This window comes from Terrapene carolina, unplaced genomic scaffold, assembly GCF_002925995.2.
Source record: "Terrapene carolina triunguis isolate 2854851 unplaced genomic scaffold, T_m_triunguis-2.0 Scaffold88, whole genome shotgun sequence".
Taxonomy (NCBI): domain Eukaryota; kingdom Metazoa; phylum Chordata; order Testudines; family Emydidae; genus Terrapene; species Terrapene triunguis.
Genome location: NW_020664439.1, coordinates 18,577,512 through 18,594,471, shown reverse-complemented (window position 1 = coordinate 18,594,471; position 16,960 = coordinate 18,577,512). Strand labels below are relative to the sequence as shown.

Sequence of the window (16,960 nt, the reverse complement as noted above, 5' to 3'; positions counted from 1 at the left end):
GAGGGGTTCAGAGAGCAGGATCAGGGATGGGGCAGGCTGTTGGGGCATGGGGTGGGGGGTGAGGGCTCTGGGGTGGGGCTGAGGATGAGGGTCTTGGGGTACAAGGGGGGCTCTGGGCTGGGATTGAAGGGTTTAGAGGGTGGGAGGGGGATCAGGGTTGGAGTACGGGGGAGGGGTGTGAGGGCTCTAGCTGGGGGTGTGGGCTCTAGGGTGGGGCCGGGGATGAGGGGTTTGGGATGCAGGAGCGTGCTCCGGGCTGTGACCGAGGGGTTCGGAGAGCGGGATCAGGGATGGGGCAGGCTGTTGGGGCACGGGGTGGGGAGTGAGGGCTCTGGGGTGGGGCCGGGGATGAGGGGTTTGGGGTGCAGGAGGATGCTCCAGGCTGGGACCGAAGGGTTCGGAGAGCTGGGAGGGGGATCAGAGATGGGGCAGGCTGTCGGGGGTGGGGTGAGAGCTCTGGCTGGGGGTGCAGGCTCTGGGGTGGGGCTGGGTTTAAGGGGTTTGGGGTACAAGAGGGGGGCTCTGGCTGGGATCAAGGGGTTTGGAGGGCGGGAGGGGGCTCAGGGCTGTGGCAGGGGGTTGGGGTGTTGGGAGGGGGGATCAGGGGTGCAGGCTCTGGGCAGCACTTACTGCAAGCAGCTCCCGGAAGCATGTCCCCCCTCCGGCTCTGAGGCGCAGCCGGACGGCTCTACGCGCTGCCCCGTCTGCAGGCGCCATCCCTGCAGCTCCCATTGGCCAGGAACAGCGGCCAATGGGACCTGTGGGGGACGGTGCCTGCGGGTGGGGCAATGCGCAGAGCCGCCTGGCCATCCCTCCGTGTACTACATAGGAGCCGGAGGGGGGTCATGCTGGCTGCTTCCTGGGAGCTGCGTGGAGTGGGGTAAGCTCCTGACCCTGCTCCCCGGCTGGAGCACCGGAGCTGGGCAAATTCCCGATCCCTGGCGGGAGCTGAGGACCAGATTAAATGGTCTGACGGGCCGGATGTGGCCCGCAGGCTGTAGTTTGCCCACCCCTGTTCTATTTTACTATTTTAGGCAATTGTGGATTGGTACCCTACTATAATTTCACATGGTTCTCCTAAGGGTTTATTTTGACATTATACTTCTTAGTAGCTGCATATTTTGTTGAGCCATTGCTAGTTTATGATATTTTGGCTATTTGTGAGATTCTAGTATGGTATTCTTCCCAAACTGCTGGCACAAGCCTTGATTCCCCCTAGTTTCAATTTTATATAAAACACACTTCTATAGGGCCAATAGAAAATGTTTCCACAATTTAAAAAAATCCAGTGAAAACACTTTTTAAAAAAAACAAACACTCCCCAAATAAACCACTCCCCTGCTGTTTGAATCCCAGACATTATACCACTAAAACCTGGAAGTGAAACCTCAGAGAGATTATCATGGTCCAATCTATAAGAAATGCAAAAAGTAAACTAAGAATCATAACAAGTGACAAATAAATTGGATTTTTTAAATTTTTGCTTCTAATAATCTAAAAAAGTTAGTTAATATAGATCAAGAAGTGTTTGTTTGCAAAACGTTTAAATTGAAAGCATCCTTTTAACAGTGGAAAAAATTGTCCCTTGAAACATATATATTGAAATACATAGTTTATGGATGATAAATGCAACTGATCTTGTTTACATTGGGTTCATTACCATAACATAAAATCTTGATCTTTTGTTGGGAGAGGGAAGGGAATAGAAACAGTTTAATTTGTATTCATTTGTAATATTGTTATTCAAATAGAATTCTCTGGAGCATTAGAATTTCACGTGCAGCAGATATATGAACCCTGGACATCAATAGCTAGTATTTCCCCAGTATTGAATCCATTGTTGGCAGTAATCAGAGTTAAACTCACTGGCATCAAAGCATTATGACAGATCTCTGATTAAACTGAATATGTGCTTTATTGTGCAATACTGATTGCTGAGTCTTTTTGTTTTAAAGATATTATGATTAATTATGTCCGTTTTTAAGCACAATAAAACATAAGTTTATCTCCTTACTGGTCTTCCTAGTACAAAAATGGCTTCCAGGCACTTCAGGACTTGAGTGAGCACCAAGTAATGCTCTCTTTTGTTCATGCTATTTCTTAGACAAAATGTTGTGAAATTGTTTGGAGACCAAGAAGAATTCAAATAAATCTTTTTGCAACTAAGTGTCCTGATATGTCAAAATATTAACACTATATAGCAGTCCCTGGGATCTAGATGGAAGTCTTATAACAAGTTGCTTCTCTAGAAAGTTAACATTTTAGTTCCAGAATGAAGTGCTTTATTTCTATGACCTACTTTTTGCTTTTATCAAGAACCTGCTGCTGCTGCTTTTTGTTGTTGTTGGAAATACAGTGATACGTTGGTTTTTCCAGCCCCTGGCAGGCAGAAGGCTATCAGGTTTCTTGGGTAGCATGCACAAGATTGGCAACTATTACACCCTTTAAAAAAGCGAGCATATGCTTGCCCCTGTACTGGCCCTGTGTTTCCTGATAAAGCATAAATTGCGCCCTATGCTCAGTCATTCTTCTTTGGTATAATCCCATCCCCCTTCACACCTTGCTCTCAAGTGATGCAATCACCATGAATCTGTCTGCATCCTGCAAGGATATGCATGGGAGGAAAAATTGCTCCTGGTGCAATCCATCACAAACAAGAGAACAGCTAGAAACTGTCCCATAATATAAAACAAAAATGCTGTTTACCCTGTTAAACAACAACAATCTTTTTCCCGTTTAAAAAATTCATAATATGTCATTGGGAATTTTGCAGGAGTGCAGGATCAGACCCAACAATTGCATTATATCACAGGTCTGAAGAGCTCTAAAAATTTAATTGTTTTCAACATTGGTTTCCATTTAGTCCTATATAGGAAGTATGCCCTTCCTCAGATACCCTGCGTGTTTGATCAAAAGAAAAAGAAACTATTGTACCACTTGGAAACTTTACTTATTTCTTTACGTAGATAAGGCTTTCAATAAATACAAGGCATGGAGTTTCCGTTACAGTTAGACCAGTAAAAGCTAGGTCTGCCAGTAAAATCTTCTTGCCTATAACTAATCTTTTACTGATGTTAATTTAAAAGGAATTTGTAGACAAATTATTTTGCACTAGAGCAAGATTCCTTTTCTGGTTGCCACTCCTACTATTCTGGTAATCTTGATGTTCTTGGGGAAGGGGGGGGGGGAGAGATTGTGTTCACCTTTTGCAAAAATTCATATTAAAACTGTTTCCTAATATATCCATGTCTTTTGAAATCGCATTCTGTGGGAACAATCAGATCTATCTTGTATACTGCACATAGGGCCTTAACCAACATTCGTTGAAGTAAATGAAAAATATTCTATTAATTTATTTGGATGCTAGATTGGGCCTATAACTCGCTTATTCTTAGTGACATTTTAATGCCTGCCTCCATCTACTTGTTTAGCTACTCTGGCAAGGAATTTGTAACTAATTTTTGTTGATAGCTGAATACTTCAGTCAGGCACCTACCAACTGCTGAAGATGGGTTTATCTTTGACTTAGTCAGCTCAGTCAAATGTGAAACTTATTGTGAAGATTTAAAATGGAAAATCTATATACTGTGTCAGAAATCAATACTCTTTTAACTAATACTTTCTCACTGTCATGTGTTTATTAGTAGTATTAGACATTGCCTTTGGAGAACAAGACACTATCCCATGTTAATATAATAAAGGCTGTAGCAGAAAGGGCTTCTCAATGGTAAAAGTGGGGCTAGGCCTAGATAGTGGCACTATGCTCTCAACACACACACAAGATGACCATTTCACAACTTTTGGTGGGCTTATTTGATGCTCATTGTCCACATGATAACTGTGGGATTGGGCCTGAAGTGGTTTAATATGTGTTATTCAGTTCATATTTGGGCCTAATTCTGTGTTTCCTGTACACCCAGAATTCCTGTTAATTTCAGTGCTACTTTGAAGGTTATCACATCCCTCTTTACATCATCATTTATCATTTCACAGTTCAAAATTATAAAAATGCCTTTCCTGACTATTATAACCTTCATAAAAATGTGATACCTAATGTCAGACACTAGCCATCTCACTGTGCAAAGCCTGTTAACAAGCTTGACGTCTTGCTTCCTAACCAGAAGAACTTACAAAAAGTCATCATCTCAAAATGACTTATTTTCCTCCCATAGTAAAAGAAGCAAAAAAGGAGATAAAAATGGAAAGGGTCTGAGGCATTTTTCAATGAAAGTATGTGAAAAAGTCCAGCGTAAAGGAACAACGTCCTACAATGAAGTAGCTGATGAACTGGTATCAGAATTCACAAATTCTAATAGCCACTTGGCTACAGATTCGGTAAGTAGATGTGATGTTAATTTTTTTATTTTACAGCTATACTGTCATATCCTGTCACAGTTCTCTTAGAATTCTACGCTTGTTTCTGCCTTGACTTGTCATGTTCCACTGTCTCTTTCAAACAAATGTGTCTCAGGGCTATAGATCTAGGCCTAGACCATTTCCAAAAATATCAACATGCAGTATATAAAATAGGTTCCATTTTAAATATAGAATTAATACCACTGAATACCCTTTAAAATACAACAAAATACAGAGACAACAGGCTGCCTTAAAATTGGCTTTTAAAATATTCTACTCACACTCCACCCCAAGTAACTGAGAGTCTGAGGTGCTTCGGTCTCCCTGAAATGGAGGATACCTGTCTCAAATGCACAAGTTGTAATAACTAGGCCGACTGTTGTCTTAATTATGTGTACACAAAACTGCACAAGTTATTACATCAGATTAATCATTTTTGTCATGATGGAAATACAATTGAAAAATCAATTTCTGTAGAAATAATTGTGCTATAGGATATAATCATATTTTGATTGAGGTTGTTATTAATATATAGGAGTTTGAGCAATTCAGGCAGTAAATTAATTGCCAGGATAAAAACATAATTAGGGATTATTTTATTTTCTGGTTAACTTGGGTCATGTTAACAGAGAATAATAATTAGTTTGGCAGGGCTAGAGGAGGTCCTTTGTGAGGGTTTGGAATATTAATTTTAGCCTATACATATGAATAGTAGAGAAAAGCAACCTAAACTAAACAAAAATACTGTGCATTCTCTTAACTCAGCAGTTTGAAAGTCCAAATGGTAAAAAACACTCTTCTCCATGAACACGTTGTGATACATATTTAAAAATTGGTTTCATTACTACTGATTTCTTAAAGGCAGTTATTTGTTTTAAAAATGCATATAGCTGTAATTTTAAGGATACTCATCCAGCTACTAGTTTGGAAGCTTTTACAATGCTGATACATTCTCCTTTTGTATCAAAAGTACTCTACTTTATGCACTTACGGCGCTTTGAGAACGATCTGCTTCTGTTTTAAGTGATTTTTTTTTAAATGATGTATTCTATTATATTGGCTCAAGCATGTAAGGGGGACAAGATTAAGCCTAACAATATTTTTTTAATATGCAACATTAAGAAGCAGACAGTGTATATTCTATTGTATTCACTGTTTCTGAGTGATCTCCCAGCTATCATTAAAACACCTTACTTAGTGTGTTATTCAACACAATAGCATAAATTAAAGCATATGTTTTAGTGCCATATTGACTTCAACTGCCATTTTCTTTTATTCATATATTGTCTTCATGTCACTTGCAAACCTATAAAGGGAAATTTCAAGCGTCATCTTAACTTTTAGCTTTTGCTGTGGTCTTGGCCTAATTAATACTGCAGTGCTTTTTTTTTTTTTAGCAGGCTTATGATCAGAAGAATATTAGGCGGAGAGTTTATGATGCCCTCAATGTGCTGATGGCAATGAACATCATTTCAAAAGAGAAAAAGGAAATCAAATGGATTGGCCTTCCTACAAACTCAGCTCAAGAATGTCAAAACCTAGAGGTAAGTGGAGGGGAAGGGAAATCCCTTCAGTTGCAGATGACGTCCTGTGGTAATGGAGAAGTGTCACTTTGGAAAGAGTGTGTGTGTTTATATTTGCATAATAAATGTTTAAAAATATGAACTTTAAAAAAAAATCTAATTGCTTTTTATTGTTGCTTATTATGTAAATAAAACCAACATTTGATATTTAAATCCTCACTGAAATGTTTGTGTATATTCTAAGTATAACTATAGTATACTTTATACCAATCTAAAAATCCTGTTTGCCTGACAAAAATAAATATCAATGAAGTCATGCAGTGTGTAAAAGGGCATTCACCCCTTGAGTGTCTCCAAGCAGCAGGTGCAGTATTGCAATCCTTTTCCTGTTCCTGGCACCCCCTATAGGACATCTGTCTACCTCTGCCAATCTTCTGTGGCTTGGTCTTCTGTCTGTGTCACAGTCAAAAATTAACCCTTTCCGGGATAGCAAAGAGTCCAACAAATAAGCAGTGTATCTGCCCTCACCAGGGTCTTCAGCTCTGGCTCTTGGACTTTATATTCAGCCCTTCACTTGGGTTTCCAAACAAGCCCTCTCCCCTTCTTTGGTCTTAGGTTACGCTTGTCCTCCCTTTCTCAGAGTTTACACCACTTTGCCAGTGGCGGAACCAGGGCTCATCCATTACTCTGGGTTCCAGGCAGGCACCCCTGTGAACAGCAACAGTGGTAGTGCTCAATTTTTTGCTGCTACTTCCTTGGGCTTCCTCCCACCTGGCCCGTCTTATCTTAACCCTTAGCTGAAGGACAATGTTCTCAAGTCCCTCTCTCCCCGCAAACCTAGATATGCAAATGTGGCAGAGGTAAACCCTGGATAATCCACAGGCTCCTTTGGGCAGAGAGGAATACCCATCCATGGTCCTCTGGGCCCAGCCAGAGGCCGCCCTGCTAGGGCAGAACAGCTCCTTTTATCTGAGCCTGCTGGGCTCAGATAACTGTTGCTAGTCCTCCTAGCTCTTGGAGGGCCAGGTCTCTCTAGTCTCCAAGATGGCTGCTCCAGAGAGGACTTTCTAGGCAGGCCTAAAGGACTCAGTGTCACTGCTCCATTCCTCCTACATCATTGCTTCCTGGCACGGAGTGTAGTAAGACTGTGGGGACTCCTGTAGGGAGCTGCAAAGGCCAGATACACCCATCACACAGGGCATTAGGGTCTAGGTTAATAGCAGTCTGAATCAGTCATAAGTGTAATATGGGCAATTTGTGTCAATGCTTTGGTTACTGACCGCAGAGAAATGGCATTGTTTGAAAGCAGTGCTCAGATATCTTCCATGGATCAGTGAGGAGACACTCACTGCAGCTGAAGCTAAGAAAAAAAGTGAGGCTACAATTTGAGACTTCAAAGACATGTTTGTCGAGAGTAAAAGGAAAGGCTGAATGGGTTTCACATCGGAACTTCATCAAGTCATTCTGTAAGAAAGATACAGAATCCTGGAAGTAGACTCAGGCAGGTAATTTAGAACAGGCTGCCACCAGGCACAATTTCCACATCTTCTATTGAACTTTGCAATGTTTGCAGGGAAAGGTGGCATCAGCTTTCCTAGCTAAGAAGTATGACGACAGCATCAGCCAGAGTCTGAAGGAGCAGTTATATCAATGGGAAGATCATTTCACGATGCTCCTCAATTGTCTGCTGCCTGCTGTCCCTATTCCATTTGAAGATGAGCAGGAAGTTCCAGTAGAGCTTCCAGTAGAGCTACCTTCCTTCATCCAAGAAGAGATTGAAATCACAGTCCACAAGTTGAAGTCTGAGAACGGACCAGGGGTTTGTAACATCACTGCACAGGCTCTTCCAGGTCATCTGGAACTCTAATACCGTATCATACCTGATGAATGGAAGAAGGGTGTTATTCTGCTTTGTTCAAAAAGGGCAATGAAGCTGAATGTAGCAACTAAAGAAATATTAAGCTGTTGTTGGTCTCAGGGAAAGTCTTTGCTTCTGCGTTAATATCTCAGATCAATGATGCATTTCATGGCATAGGCTGGCATACTGAGTGTGGGTTTAGATCTGGTCATTCCATTGTTGACCAGATATTTAACTTTAGACAGCCTTTTGAGAAAATGGCTGAATATGATAAACTGTGCACAGCACTTTGCATAGACTTCCATGCGGCCATTCGCTCTGTGATTTGAGCAAGTTCGTGGGACCTGATGAGGCAACTAAACATCTCTAGGAAGACTGGTCATTAGTAGAAGAACTCTACAATGGAATAGGAGCTGTGTTCAAGTCAATGGCAGGTACGCAGCATGGTTTCCTATCTCTACGGGAGTTCAGCAAGGCTGAGTTCTGTCATAATCCATTGTTCAATGTTGGCACTGATTGGTTGATGAATAAAGCTTGAGGAGGCAGCTGTCGGTGGTGTTGAGCTGAACATTATTCTATTTTGAGGTCTCAAATATAGTGGTGACATTCTCTTGTTGGCTCAGTTTGGTGAATCACTGCGGCTCACAGCCAGTCTGGTTGAGTCAGAAGCAGTGTGCACTGGTCTGGTTATTAATCCAGATAAAACTAGGTGCCTGACCATTACCCTCAAGCAGCCTCCAGCACTAGATTACAACCTGTCCAGATAAGATATCAGCTGTCAAATATTTGGGCATCATAGACCATGCTGAAGGATGGTCAAAAGATGTGGATGCTTAAATAAACAGCAGCATCTGCTACCATGTTTGGGGCCCTTCTGTGGCCTCTGGGGACATCATGACTTGAAGCTTGCTACGAAGCTGCAGATCTATAGAATCATGCTTATCCCAACCCTGCTGTACAGAAGTGAAACATAGGGGCTGAAGAACTCTGAGTTGACATTTTTTATTCTTGTCATCTCCGTCAGCTGCTCCATATCAAGTGGCAGGACAAGATCAAAAATTAGAATATTCAAAGCGAAACCCAGCAACCATCTCCACCTTTGATTCTGTTTCAGCAGCTTTCTTGGTATAGACATATTACTACAAGGCAGGACCAAGAAATTCCAAAGTCTATGTACCAAGGAATGCCGCTCCACAGCGGGTGATCACGTGGGTGCCATAAACTTTGGTGGCCCAATAAGATTGCCAGTAGCCATAAACTGAACATATAGCTAAAACAATTCAAGCAATTTGCAGAACTCAAGCCAGCTGGCCCTTGATTTGCAAAGGAGGCCAAGTCCCTTTGGTATTCGCCATAATGATGATGATTTGTTTAGAAAAAGAATTTACTGGGGAGTAAGTTTATCTAGCTATTGATTTGGATGATAGAAAACCTCTTTAAAAGGAATATCATACAGGGATGCTGAACAATATTTGCTTATCAGGAAAAGTCAGAAATATTTTTTAAATTGCCTGTTGAATCTTTTGTCTGGCATTTTCAGCAGGGAGAAAACTATCATTTTGTTGCAAAGATGCCAAACTTTCTCTGTGAAAATGTCACTTGCCCTGTGGACAATAGTCATGTATCTTGCACAAGACAAATATCACAATGTTCACACCAAAATATTGTACTGACTAGCAGAAAATACAACATCTCAATCTCTATCAAATTTGTGAATTTTTGCAATTACTTGAATAAATATCTGGTTTTGTACACCTAGTGAAAAACAAGTTATTTTGTGCAGTTCTGTTCATATAATACCTTTTAGGACATTGAAATGGCAACAGGAGAAAAGAAAAAGAAAAACATTTACTGTTTTAATCATTGTGTCAAACAGTAGACTGACAGGTATGATAAACCCAGGGAAAATGGCTACGCCTGATCATTTTTAAGTAAATTTTACCATAATAGTATGTTGTGAATATTTTTTTAATGTCTTTGGTTTTAATTCAGATCTTTTAAACTCAGTTTGTGTGAATTATTTGTGTGAATCATATTGCTATGAAATGATAAATTTTGATGTTATTGTTCTCACATTTTGTTGTCTACAGTGTGAGAACTCAATCAAATTAACCTTATGTCCTTTTTCTATCTATGACTTTAGTTACACAAGCCTCTGAGCACAGTGAAAACCAAGCATTTCCTTAAAATGTTGCTTTCAGTGTCATTTAACAGAAAAGAAATAAAGCTGTGTTTTCACATGTGCTGAAATCAATAGATTTACCAATTTGTAAATGCCCTCCATTCAAGAAAAAAAAAAGTGTATTTTAAAGTTATTTTAAATACATAAACAAAAATGTAGTTCTGTGTAAAGGTTACCTTAAAGAGAAAACACAGAAAAAATCAGTGTGTAGAGAGGATAAATTATTAGACCTTTTAACATTTATTTACTTTGATAGTCTTATAGGTCAAGCAAAGGTATGCCCTGCACTCAACTTTGCAGAAAGCATATTAGTCACAGTTAATTGTATTAGAAGGCATTGTAAATAAAATTGTTTCTGTTTGCAGTGGAGTTAAACTTTATAATATTATGGTTTGGAGCTACGCAATTTGAAATGAGAGGTAATTAAAATAGGGTTTAATGTAATTGGGAGCCAAGATACATTAGTGTTTACAGCAGCAGGAACATTAAAACCTAGAGCATTAAAAATACACATAGAGGCCAGCACTGTAGCTTTATTAGACTGTCCACCTCTTTGGATTTCCTCAGGACTCTCCTTGATTTAAAGTATAGATTCTGGTGTTCTGGCAGCATGGGTAGAGGTCCTGAAGTACCACTGTCCTGAATACTGTTGAAAATGGTTTTGTTTATTCCATTTGTGTCACCATGGCTGCTGGAAGAAACTGGTAGCATGGTAGCTGCTTTCCCTTAACCTCTTCTTGTGACTGGTTACTGAATTCTTGCTAGTCTATCCAGGTTTCCGGTTAGTAGTCAAAAAGGGTGGTCACTCTTGGCCTAGCGATGATACACTAAAATGCCATCCTAGAGGGTCCTGAGCCCAGTCTCGTTAGTTGTCTTTCAGTCCTGAGTCAACAGGGACTGAGAGAACTGTTGATGGGATGCTTTTAATGAGTGGGAATAAGAAAGCAAATGTTTTATTGTGGTACTATGATGGCTCCATTTTGGAGGGATGCAGTATTTCCTATCCAGGGCTGGAGAAAGTTCCTATAACATATATCCAACAGGGAAAAATAAGGGAGAGGAAATGCTATAACTTAGGTGGGGTAGTATTGGTCTTTTAATGAAGGGAAAGTGATATAAAAGCAGAGGTTGAGGTTGCAGTCAAAAATTAAGTTGTGTAAATCCAGGTTCCTAGAAATGCCCCACTATATGATTAGTCCATATGAGAAAGGAGAACACTACAGAGCAGCGAGGTGGAGCTGGGAAGGATTTTCAGCTTATGTACCAGGCCTCCCTCAAACAAATATAGTGTGAATTTCTATAAGGGTATCAAAATTTCACTTCCTTTATTGCAAAAATCTATTTTGTTTTAGACAGAGAACAAGACCAGGCAATTTATGTATTTACAAAATTGTATCTTAGTGTGTCTAAATTTATGTTCTAAAGATAGAGAAACAGAGACGGCTAGAACGAATAAAGCAGAAGAGAGCCCAGCTGCAAGAGCTACTATTGCAGGTAAATTTAATTTTTATTTATACAGCCACTAACAAAAAACTGTTAAGGTTCAGAGTATTTTTTTCTCCACTTTATAAATGTTTTTAGATTAATTTAGTGCCCATGAAAGTGATATTGCAGTGTACCTGAATCCTGACCTAAAATACCTCTGCCATCCTAGCATGGGGCCTCTTGGATAGATGCAGCCTCCTGGAGCACAATTGTCATTATCTGTCAATATCTTCTACCCTATGTCATTATTACATTTTGCAAACATTCCACTCATGCTGTTTTGCCACCGACTCCAGTGGGAACAGGAGCAGAATCACGCCGCCCCCCGCCTCTCCTCCTCTCCTCTCTCCCCCCCACTCCCCCACTTGGTCCCTCTGACAAGTTACCATTGAAAAATGCAATTTTCAACACACACTTGCATGGGTTCAGTTGTACATTCCATAGCTGAGAATCAGTTGTTGCTGGGGAACTGAAACTTCAGGATCCTTATTATAAAAGACTCATGAATCCAGGCCTGGCACTTTTCACATTTTGATGCAGTAACCTAGGAAGGCTTTTTGAAACCTGCTGATTTGGCCTGAATGAAGAAATATTGTAACTTCAAATGCATTTCGGTTTGCAAAGAGGGCATTTCATTTTTTTAAAAGTCTATATCGTATTTATAGTGTTTGGATATATACCTGGGTTTTGAATACTTTACACATAATGGACCATTTGTATAAGATCACGAGTTAAAGTCATAGGGTAACAGAAAATAACGTTTTTTTTCTTGGTGCAAAATATGATGGTGTTTAAGACACAATCAGATATGCAGTGAAATTCTAAGCATTTGGACACTTCTGCTTTTCTCAGTGGCAAAAATATTTTTTCTAAATAGTTGGACTTAATTCTGACCTCACTAACACTGGTGTACATCCTAAGCAACTCGAAGAAGGCACGGTGGTGAAAGTGATAGGAAAATTAGACCCATAAACTCCCTGCTCACTGTGTTTATATATCTGTTTTATGATAACTCTTCAGTGTTTGATTCTAATTTAACTACTTTCACCATTCAAATAATTTTAGCAATTCTTGCCATTTTATATGTTTGTGCTCCTATTGACTGGAATCAGTAGTGCCAAACATGAACTACAGAAGATTCACAGATATCCCAGATTATTGCCAGTCATTGCAGTCTTGACTATATACAGAATCCCATAGCAAAAGATGAGCTGTGGAGAGAAGGTTGTAACTTGTAAACAGTTATGAAAGTGGGTAATTTCAAAGCTACAGATTTGCTAGGACTGGATGATATAGAGTGAACAGAGGAGAGAAAAAGGGAGGATGGATAAGAGAGTAAAGAAGAGAAGAGGGGAGTGGGCCGTGGGAGGTGCCATTTGATCCACATTAAGTATAACTTTGTTATCTTTACATTTTCTGACCTTTTAAACTGATGTAATTATGCACCCTGGCTAGTAGATAAGGCCTTTGTTATGCCTTTTAAGCCCTAATTCCTAATGTGTGGAGATGCTCTGTCTCCTGGGCATTGTACTCCGTACTGTGCTACCCTCCCAAAGCTCCAGAGATTGCCAGGGGAGCATGTCTGCTGTGCCTCCCTTGAAAGGGTGCAGCATGCACTCCTTTCTGTTCCTGGCCAGCACAAAGGAGAGTTTGTTAGCCAGCACAGAGAGTTCAGACTGTGTCCACCCCATCTTAGGAGAGATACCAGACAGGTGCTGGAGGTACTGGTACTTGGTTACTAAAACAGCTGTAAAATCCCAGATCATGGATGAGTCCACATTTACATTTGAATGACAGTGATCATTTTCCTTTTTCTTTTTTCTTCTTTCTACAGCAAATAGCATTCAAAAATTTGGTACAAAGAAATCAGCAAAATGAACAACAGAATCAAGGTCCTCCAGCTTTGAACTCTACAATACAGCTCCCTTTCCTAATAGTTAACACTAGCAAAAGAACTGTTATAGACTGCAGCATATCAAGTGATAAGTGAGTGTGATGTGGAACCACATATTGGAATATTCAGTCTTCTGTGTAATAAGTATGGGATTTTTCTTTGAACAGAAAGTCTATTCACTTCATACTGAAACTAATTATACATTTGCATTTCCCTTTCATCTTCCTGGTATTTGACATAGGTACTGACTCCATGGGTGCTCCAGGGCTCAAACACCCATGGGAAAAAAATAGGGGATACTCAGGACCCAACAGCCACAGCTGTTCGGCGGGGCCCCTGGCCTGGCTGCTGATCAGCTGTTCGGCAGCTGGCAGGAGGCACTCGAGGGAGGGCAGAAAGAAATCAGTGGTGGGCAGGTGGGGGAGCCTTGGGGGAGGGGGCTGAGAGGAGCAAGTGAAGGGCAGGTGGGGGAGGGAGCGGACGGGGGGTGGGGTGGGAAGAAGTAGAGCAAGGGTGGGGCTCGGGGGAAGGGGCAGGGCTTCAGGGCAGAGCATCCACTGGGAAAAATAAAATCAGCACCTATGGTGTTTGATACCTCTTTCAGTATACTTAACCACCATTGTGCTTTTGTAAAATGTATGATGCATGCTCTACAACTTTTAGTCAGAGTTATATGGCTACCAACTTGTTCAAAATTATGAGATGGAAATAAGTGCCAGAGGCAATTGGGAAAACTCTGAAATAGATGTTTCGTTCATTTTAGTGGCACCAGGCTCACTGTCCTTAGTGCTTCGTAAGATAGAGAAGAATGAAAGTATGCAACAGTTAGAAATATTTCGCTTGCATTCTTGGGTTATGGTTTATTGCATTATGGATTTAGTTGTAAGCTTTTCTTTGCTGTTAACCTGTGACTCTTGTACTTATACATGAGGGAGTCTGTATTTGTTCTCAGCTCTCTTGTGAATTCTATCAGCTGGTGAAAGAATACAATCTTGATGTATCATTGTTTACTAAATCATAACAGTTTATTAGTGGTAAATAGATCTCTTTCATTGAATGTTATTGGTTATGGATTTCATTCTACTGTACATTGATTTTGCATTACAGTGGAACCTCCTTATGGTGAACTTGAATATAGTGAAACTTTATAACGAAGTAGAATAAAAGTCCCTAATTGCTTCAGTTTCAACATCCAAATTACAATTCTGGCTATGGTGAAGTTGTTGGTGAATATGTATAATCAGGACCCTGTGCACTCTGCAGCACTGTTGGCTGAAATTCTTATAAGAGGCCTAATTTCTGGACTCCAGTGCAGTTGCCTGGAAATACTATGCCAGCTAATAGTAGATTAAAAATTGATATTTTTATTGAATGAAATATTCCAATGAATAGTACAGCATAATATCCCCTCAATTATTTTTAAATTGACCCTAATTTTTAAGCTTAATATCAAATTAAATAATTGTTAACAAGTTGAATATTTTTTTATTGAAACTTCATAACTGAATTGTACAAGTTGTTGGGAGGTAAGCAGAAGCTTTTGGTACCTGGGAAGGCATGGGAGGGAGTTTGAGATTGTGGGATACTAAAATTATCAGTGGTGATATATTTTAAATTGTTAATATCATCAGTCTTCCAAATTAAAATCCCATTGAGATGAGTGGGACATTTCACATCCCTAAAGCTACTGTTTGCATCTCAGGGACCTGTTTACACTATATTTTCCCCTTACAGTTTCCCTCTGTTGCAACTCCCTGTGCAGTCAACTGGTGTTCACACCAGTGGGGTGCATATGTGGATAAGGTCCCAGCAGCTGCTGGTGGTTTAATCACCATGAAATTAGGGCTGTCAATTAATTGCAGTTAACTCAAGCGATTAACTCAAAACTAATTAACTCAATTTTAAAAATGAATCACGATTAATCGCACTTTGAATTGCACTGTTAAACTAATAGAATACCAATTTTAATTTATTATAAATATTTTTGGATGTTTTTCTACATTTTCAAATATATTGATTTCAGTTACAATACAGAATACAGCGGGGGTTCTCAAACTGGGGTTCAGGACCTCTCGGGGGTCACGATGTTACTACGTGGGGGGTTGCGAGCTGTCAGCCTCCACCCCAAACCCCGCTTTGCCTTCAGCATTTATAATGGCGTTAAATATATAAACAAGTGTTTTTAATTTATAAGGGGGGGTTGCACTCAGAGGCTTGCTATGTGAAAGGGGTCACCAGCACAATAGTTTGAGAACCACTGACGTACAAAGTATACAGTGCTCACTTTATATTATTATTTTTTATTACAAATATTTTCACTGTAAAAAGGATAAAAGAAATAGTATATTTCAATTCACCTCATACAAGTACTGTAGTGTAATCTCTGCCGCGAAAGTACAACTTACAAATGTGGACTTGTAGGCTCTAAAGTTTTACATTGTTTTATTTTTGAGTGCAGTTATATAACAAAAAATAATAATTCTACATTTGTAAGTTGAACTTTCACGATTAAGAGATTGCACTTCAGTACTTATATGAGGAGAATTCAAAAATACTATTTCTTTTGTTTATCTTTTTTACAATGCAAATATTTGTAATAAAAAATAATAGAAAGTGAGCACTGTACCTCTTTGTATTCTGTGTTGTTATTGAAATCAATACATTTGAAAATGTAGAAAACATCAAAAAATATTTAAATAAATCGTATTCTATTATTGTTTAACGGTGTGATTAAAATTGTGATTAATCGCAATGATTTTTTTAATCTCATGATTAATTGCAATTAATTTTTTTAACCATTTGACAGCCCTACATGAAATCAATCTGTTAGGTAAGACATCACAATTGTTAAAATATTGGTGATTGGTCTATACTAGTGCTGCAACAACAGGACCTTTTAAGGAAAAAACCCAGTGTAAACACCATCTGGTGTGCCCCAAAGCACTGGTTTGCACCTGGTTCACATTTAGAAAGTTTTCTTCTCACCCATAAAGGCTAGAAAAGCCATTTAAAAAAATAAAAGCTGGGATTCTAGAGCAGTATTCCAAGGTAAGATGTGGATGAATTCTGTGGCAGAAATGCAGAGCATATGATACATATAACTTTACTATTCATACCAACACAGCTGAGCTCAAGAGTTATTTCTAGATACTGTACAGCAAACACTGTTTTTTTTTTTTTTTTTTTTCTTTTAAATATTTCTAAGTTAAACTTTACAACTTAGTATTTTTAGTGTGATTTTTTTCTCGGGGCTTGTCTACACAAAAAAGTTGTACCTCTTCAACTATACTGATATAGTTAAAGCAGTACAACCCACCTACTGTGGACACAGTTATATCACTACAAAGGTGCCTAGTACTGATATAGGTTATTGCTCTTCCCATACAGGTAAACTATAGCAGTATAACTATGTTCACACTAGAGATTGTACCAGTATAACTATAAATTTAAAAAAATATATCTCTGACAGTTTATACTGATACAGAAACTGTGTGTAGACCAGGATTTAGACCCAATCCTTCAAACATTAAAGCAGGTGTAACAGTACTCAAAGAGTAGTTCCATTCAGGGGTCTGACTGAAAAAAAGACCTGATGACACTCCTCCAAACTCCTCCACCCACAAAATAAACTGCTTCCTTGTCAGTTGCTAGAATGAGATGCT

The 16,960-nt window shown here is 39.6% G+C and overlaps 1 protein-coding gene across 2 annotated transcripts in view; it reads left to right on the top strand.

Annotated features, from left to right (window-relative positions):
* TFDP2 (transcription factor Dp-2) overlaps positions 1-16,960 on the top strand; it is a 104,634-nt gene that overhangs the window by 71,036 nt on the left and 16,638 nt on the right. The window contains exons 5-8 of one of the 2 annotated variants that reach the window (XM_024211030.2): positions 4,173-4,335; positions 5,757-5,900; positions 11,345-11,413; positions 13,239-13,390. In XM_024211030.2, coding sequence (XP_024066798.2) covers positions 4,173-4,335; positions 5,757-5,900; positions 11,345-11,413; positions 13,239-13,390 — 528 coding nt within the window. Of the gene's footprint in view, positions 1-4,172; positions 4,336-5,753; positions 5,901-11,344; positions 11,414-13,238; positions 13,391-16,960 lie in introns of both variants that reach the window. The other variant, XM_024211021.2, reaches the window with a different exon arrangement.